Source organism: Siphateles boraxobius, unplaced genomic scaffold (assembly GCF_051911475.1).
Source record: "Siphateles boraxobius isolate OS27281-9 unplaced genomic scaffold, OSU_SipBor_1 19, whole genome shotgun sequence".
NCBI classification, from domain to species: Eukaryota; Metazoa; Chordata; class Actinopteri; order Cypriniformes; family Leuciscidae; genus Siphateles; species Siphateles boraxobius.
The window spans coordinates 16,844,168-16,851,268 of record NW_027508799.1 but is presented as its reverse complement, the minus strand read 5'-3'; the positions used below and the strand labels follow the sequence as shown (position 1 = coordinate 16,851,268).

Here is a 7,101-nt window from a genome sequence, read left to right as displayed (position 1 = left end):
ACTACCCCTTTAACAATGAAGTGAATCAAGACCAACAGCCCAGTAGATGTCGTCATTAAGGCCTACATATTTTGCGAACCGTTGTCAAATAGAAGAAGAAGAGCTATGAATCATGGGAATTGTAGTTCAAGTCATGGCATATCTCTGCGCATTCAGCAGAAGCTACACAGACCTCTCCTGTAATTTCCATCCCAGCATGCGCAACTGATGAATACATATGGCGGAGAGCTATGACTGAGGATTTTGATGAAGAAGTTGTGTTCGAGGTAAGTCTCTGATACAGACATACAACAGCTGCTCTAATATCTGATAGATGATATGCAGTTAGCAGCCTGCACCTAGCACGTACAACACTCCTCCCAATGCACCTCTACAATGACTTGGAGATGCTTATTAAGCACTTTGGGTTTAATTAAGTGTAAACCGCGTTGCAAAGTAGGCATTTCTCCTGTTTATATATAATACAACATGTTAGGAGACGTAAATCTTGTATGAATAGGATCAGACACTGTAAAACATAGTGAGCTGACTACTTACATAGCATTTCTGGGAATCATAGGCGCGTCAAGCACTAGGTTGCAATGTTGTCTAGGTAGGCAGGTCACTAGATTTTGATACTTTATGATGGCCAAGAATATTATCTAGATTGACAATTCAATAAGAATTTAGATATTGGTGTCCAAAAATGTTGTCTAAGAAGGCAGTTCACTATTTTTTGTGATTAAAATTCCCTGAAAATGCTGTCTATGCTTGTAGCTTATTGGGTTTTGGTACTATGGTGTTTGAACATGCTGTCTAGATAGGTGTTTTGAGACACAGTTTAGGAAGGTACCTCACTAGGGTTTGAGACACAGCCAGAGTGTAAATGTAGACAGTTTCTTTTCTCTCTCTCTGTCTACGTGGTCTGTTTGGTTTTAGTCTCTTTAAATTGAATTAAGAGCATTGTGCATCAAAGCATGTGTGTCCCTGATCCGCCTTTAGGAGTCAAGATTGGGAATGTCAGATCAACATCACCAGGGAAACCATGCTGTCATATGCATTGATCTTGATTAGACCTCTTTTCATTTAATCTGTTCATGGCAATGGTTAGAATACATTACAGTTGAGCAAACAGTCATAGGGAATAATTATGGAGTAATACTGTAACTATTATATATATATATATATATATATATATATATATATATATATTTACATACAATCATACATAAACAAACACAGTGGAGCACAAAAGATGATAATTTTCAATGTTTTTATTTTTTATTTCATGGGCACTTAAACTGTTTTTGATCATTCTTCAAAATCTGCATATATTTTTTTGTTTAGAAGAAAAAAAATCATAGAGGTTTTGAGGGGTGAGTAAATTAGGACAGAATTATCCCTTTAGGTTCCAGTTTTATATGTTAACTTCCGGGTAGTGGGTACCCAAAGTGGTGAAACAAAATCTTATTGAGAATTTCAATAGTTTATTTTTGTCTTTATGCTGCTGAGCCTTATTTCATCATCAATAAATTTCTACATAAAACGAACAAACATGTGAATGACTGGGAAAGGCTGCGGAAGGGAATTGGTCAGAATTTGTGGATATGTGTATTTTGGGCAGTTGTTGGCATATGCTGGTCAGATTTGGGTCATGCTTTTAAAGCGTTGTATCTGTTATCATCACGTACTATCCAGACTTCAAAACAAAAACAGTCTGATTCAGTTTGCTCTCATTTGGTGACCTAAAACCGTGTCTTTCGCCTCAGGCCAGTTTAGCTGCTCTCTCACATCAATAAACACCCACCAACCGATTCCTCTCACTGCAAATGAGCTTTAGAGCAAAAAGATCCAAAGTTCATGACGGGTGGGAGGCTACCTCACTGCAGGATTTGACCGAAATAAGAATATGAGAATTTTAAACCTCTTTAGTAACTCAAATCCAGTGGCAATGCTAAGCAGTGGAAATGAGCCAGTGATTCTGGATCTCTGGTTGGGAATTGGGACCCGCGAGAGTGTCGGTTCTACATCCTTCGTTGAGCGATGTTGCGTTTGAGAAGATCTAAGACTAGAGCGAGAGATGTGCGAGAGGTAAGTGAGGAAAAAGGGCAGGAAAGCATGTCGTTTCTGCTGTTTCTCTTCTGGGAGAGCACTACCCTTAACTTCCTGAGAGAGATATTGGAATCATGACTCCTCTTTATTTCTCTCTCCTCCCTTCCTCTCTATATTGTTTTCACTTATTTGTTCATCAAATTGTGTTTCTTCCATGTGTTCTGCAGCTCAGGACAACATACGTTAACTGAATACCAATCCTGAATTGTTATATGTATATATGTATATGTATGTGTGTGTGTGTATATATAAAGAAATTAATTTTACTTTTTATAACAGTGTTCTGCAGCAAATCTATTAAGTCAGCATGAAATGGAAGTTCTTCCCTATTGTGACGTATATCCGAGTTAAACTGCTTCTCAAACAAGAAAAAATAGGGCAGGATTTTGTTCATCTGTGTTGATTGATGGTTGTAGTTTGTTATTGCTGTGATGTCATGTGAGACAGACTGTCCCGCCCTCACGCCAGTAAACATGTCATCGGAGAAGAGAAGAGAGCAAGAGGAAGTTATTTTGATTAAACATTATGAGGGCATATGAAATTTTGATTCCATATTTGATAATATCTTTTGACAAAATGTCAGGGTGGCATAATGGTCCTGTGGTCATAATGGAAAAGGGCGGAAATTATTATTTTTTAAAAATAGTAATGGAATAAAATATTATCCCTTAAGGTTTGGGGTTGAAAAAGAATTCATATGAAAACTTTTGTCAAATCAAAGTTTGTGTCCTATGAAAATAATTCCATCCAGGAAAGAATTTGGTATGTGGTGTACTTGTCATGAGATTGGACTGATGAAAAAGTGCTGGAATTAAAATATTCTTTATTTTGGCGTAATTTATTATGATTATTATTTCATAAGAATACACATAAAATGAACATGTTTTAGACCATTTCAACCGTGTGTCTAGGTCACTAAATATTTTTTAAAAGTCATATCATTGTAAATTTTAGGTTAGTTCAGGCATATAAAACGCCATATTCAGGATTCAAAAACAGACTTTCCCCATTAAATTTGTTTTAAAAACGTTTGAAAATGCTTTACTATATTCAATGCTATACTGTATACTATGTTCACATATTCAGGATGTATTTAAAATCTTATTTTTGACTTGATGGTTGCACCAATTGACATTTTTCAAAACTTCTGTTGAAAAATGTGTAAATGTTCTTCAAAAACCAAAGTAAAGAAGAGTCTTTCTTCTCATCATCTTGGACATCCTCAGTTGTCATTGACCCGTGTTTGTTTAGAGTTGCATCTTTCTCACCCCTCCAGAACTCTCCGCTGTTCCAGTACTTGCAGGATCTAGGACACACAGATTTTGAGGCATGTTCTCCCGTTTCTCAGGAGGAGGAGTCCAGCGCTGGTGGAGAGGAGGCACCGTTTCCTCAGGATATCCTCCCGTCACACAAAGTGAGTGTCAGCTCTATGGGGTTAGGATTGTTGCAAATGTGTTTTGTATCATAAACATAACTCTGCCTAGTATTTATTTGTGAACCGCTTTCTGTGCATTTGTAAATCACTGCATGCATTTGTGAATCTCTTCTTGTGCATTTGTAAATCCCCTCACGCATCTGTGGATTTTGAAAAACTTCTAGCGTCGACGTGCAGACAAATAAGTGGACTCCACCCATCATTTCCCTAAGCCAATCAGATAATGGCCTCATTGAGCTGACCAATCATAGCACGTTCTCGCTACAACCAATCACGTTAGGCTTTACACTCTGGGCCGGGCAAGAACTGGATCTGATCTATTTAGCAGATATTTGCGCGCCTGAAACGAGCTGTAATGGGCGCTTCATTCAAATTAGCTGTTTGTGTGGCTAAAACACCCAGTTTCCAAAAGATTGTTGGAGTTTAAGGCTTCTCTATTTCCCATCGTGATAAACTCAGGATTACACACAAATTATGATCATCACAGATCATAACACTCTCTACCGGACTCAAGCGGCGCGTCAAAAGCAAATAGCCCATTATCTTCCCTGCTGCCGTAGCAGTTTCATATAATGTAAAACTAACATGTTTGCAATGTTAACACATTTTGCCCATGACGTCTGTTTTCTTACCTGAAGATATATGACGTATAATCTTCTTTAGTGACTGTGCTGGCCACATGAAAATTCATAATTCGTGATAGTGTCTACACTGGACGCGGCGCAGCGCGACACGATGATTCACTGATAGTAAACGGATGCCCGTTCTTCTTCTGAAGCGGCTACTACACGCCACTGCACGGAGGACACATCATTTGCACATTTGCTTTGTCCAGTGTTGACAGTCTCGCACGGGGTAGACACGACGTGAGAAATGACAAAAAGGATGATTTTGTCTTTTAAAGCACAATCGTGGTGACAAATAGCTAGCTATAGGACATAAATATTATGTAGAATACCAAATATCAAGCCAAATGACCATCATTGAAGATGTAAAAGCGTGTAGGCTACTGGGTGGATAATGCAATGCTGAAAAATGCATTTATTTTGGATGCTGTAAGTAACGTTTACAATAAAATATTATTAAGTCTGATTCATATGAATTATCATGTGTGATCAAGTGTTTTAACGGATAAATAAGTTCAAATCGCTTGTCTGCTGGTCATTTCACTTTTAAATGCATGATGGATATTTAATCATTTAGATCCACGGACCCAAACGACTTGACTGAAGAAGTGGGAAAAGCTGTTGGGACAGTAATTTCACTTATTTTACACAAACTCGCGTATTTATCACGAGGTTGAATCCAGTTATTCATTAGACAGCAACTTAGTGATGCTTTTTCTGTTTTATCATGAATAACGTGACGCTTTTCCCATAACGTAAGCGCTGTTTCTCTGGCATTTTCAAAGGCTCATAAAAATGTGTCTTGGCTTGATACATAGTCTAATGGCCTAACTCTAACGAAATCCAAATTTTAACCATATTTTACTGAAGCAATATTATCGGCCTTAGCCTTACACTTCCTATTTGAGCCAATGCAGATGAATGAGCAAATTTATTTCAGGGCAAGACCACCCTCATTGTAAAGCCTAACGTGATTGGTTGTAGCGAGAACGTGCTACGATTGGTGAGCTCAATGTGTCCGTTATCTGATTGGCTGGAGGAAACTGTGGGTGGAGTCCACTTATTTGTGGATTTGTCTGCACGTCGACGCTAGAAGTTTCAAAATCCACAAATGCGTGAGGGGATTTACAAATGCACAGAAAGTTGTTCACAAATAAATGCCAGACAGAGTTGTGTTTATGATAAAAAAACACATTTGTATTCTTTTTTTTTTTTTTTTTTGCCAATATCATTTTATTTATTTGTGCATTTTATAATTTTTTTTGTGAAACACTTAACATTTATTTGTGGATCTTAATCTATTTATTTGTGAATTTGATACTTTTTTGTGAATCTCTTTACATTTGTTTGTGAATCTCAATCTATTTATTTGGAATAACGCAACAATCCTGACCCCATACAGCACTTACCTTTCCAATACGCAAACCGTACGGTAGCAAACTACAATCTCTACGGACCCTCGTCTGTGTAGTGTTAAATAAAATGGGAAAAATGTACTCTCTTTTTCAAAACTTGCTGTGTTGTTTGAACAAACAGAAGCGGATTAGATGCTAATCTGAATGTTGTTTCGTAAGCAACACAGCTTTTGAAACACACATTGAAATTGAAACAGACTGCTCTAATACTGAATATTCTGCATCCAATAATTAATAACATTTATGTCATTATATATACTCAGTTCCAAACCCGTATGACCTTGTATTCCATGGAACACTAAATAAGTTGTTTAGCAGAATGTTCATCCTGCTGTTTTCCATCAAATGAAAGTGGATGGGGGGGAAAAAGTGCAAACATTTCATTTAGCTTCTTTCACAAAGTTATTGTATAGCATCTGAATACTTTTAAAACTACTTTTAAAATGCTTTTATGATTCTTCTATTTTTTTTTTAACTGACAGCCAGTTCACATTCAACTTAAACATTCTGCAAAACTTTTCCTTTTGTGTTTCAGAACTGAACCATACAGGTTTAAAATTGAGTAAAATTGTGACAGAATTTTCATTTTTAGGTAAACTTTGAATCGCCTTGAAATTTTACAGGTAGTTTAAGAAAACTATGCATAATATATATTTAATAAAATAAATAAAAAGTATACTATTCTTTTTTTATTTTTATTTTTTTTATTCATAACCCAGACTACTACAAATGTAATTACCATCTTTTGGCATAAGAAACATTTATATGTATATAACAGACTTATAATGATAAATTCTAGATAATTTTATTAAATTTAATAGAACAAGTTAGGCAATTGTAGTAGCGCTTACAAAATTAATTATATTAATTCACTGTGTATCAAAATAAGATCTTTATAAATGAATATCATTGATTTAATTCTTTTAATTTTACTAATTATTTTTCACCTTTATATGTTATTAATTCTTTTAATTGTCTGGAATAATGTAATTTTTCAAACAAAAGTCTAAAGGCCCGTTCACACCAAGAACGATAACTATAAAGATAACGACTCGGTTACTAACGTAACCTCGGTTCCCTGAGAGGAGGGAACGAGTATTGCGTAAGTAGCTTACGCTATGGGAAAACTCCTTTTCTCGAGAATATTGAAGTCTTTATGTAAAACGCATTGCAGCTGCACAGCTGACAGCAATGAACGAAGGCAGCTCGGTCATTGGCTGTGCTGCGGCAACTTGCTCGAACCAATGACGGGGCGACTCTGAATGCACGACCAATGAGCGCGCTTCGCGCCCGCGCGCGTCAGAGCCCGCCAAGATGGGCGTGGCCAAGAGCTATATATTGGGCGCCCCGTCATGAGAGTTCTTTAGGTTAAAACGACTGAAGCGAACTAACCAAGCACAAGCACGGCAGCTTACGCAATACTCGTTCCCTCCTCTCAGGGAACCGAGGTTACGTTAGTAACCGAGTCGTTCCCTTTCGAGAGGTCTCTCCTATTGCGTAAGTAGCTTACGCTATGGGAACACCATGCAAAACG

General features: G+C 37.1%; 1 protein-coding gene across 3 annotated transcripts in view; it reads left to right on the top strand.

Annotated features, from left to right (window-relative positions):
- The first annotated feature begins 91 nt into the window (after positions 1-91).
- The window catches only part of vezt (vezatin, adherens junctions transmembrane protein), a 31,504-nt gene continuing 24,494 nt past the window's right edge, over positions 92-7,101 (top strand). The window contains exons 1-2 of one of the 3 annotated variants that reach the window (XM_077234006.1): positions 92-266; positions 3,368-3,505. In XM_077234006.1, coding sequence (XP_077090121.1) covers positions 231-266; positions 3,368-3,505 — 174 coding nt within the window. In that variant the 5' untranslated portion in view covers positions 92-230. Of the gene's footprint in view, positions 267-1,952; positions 2,071-3,367; positions 3,506-7,101 lie in introns of those variants that run through there. The other 2 variants (XM_077234005.1, XM_077234004.1) reach the window with 2 other exon arrangements.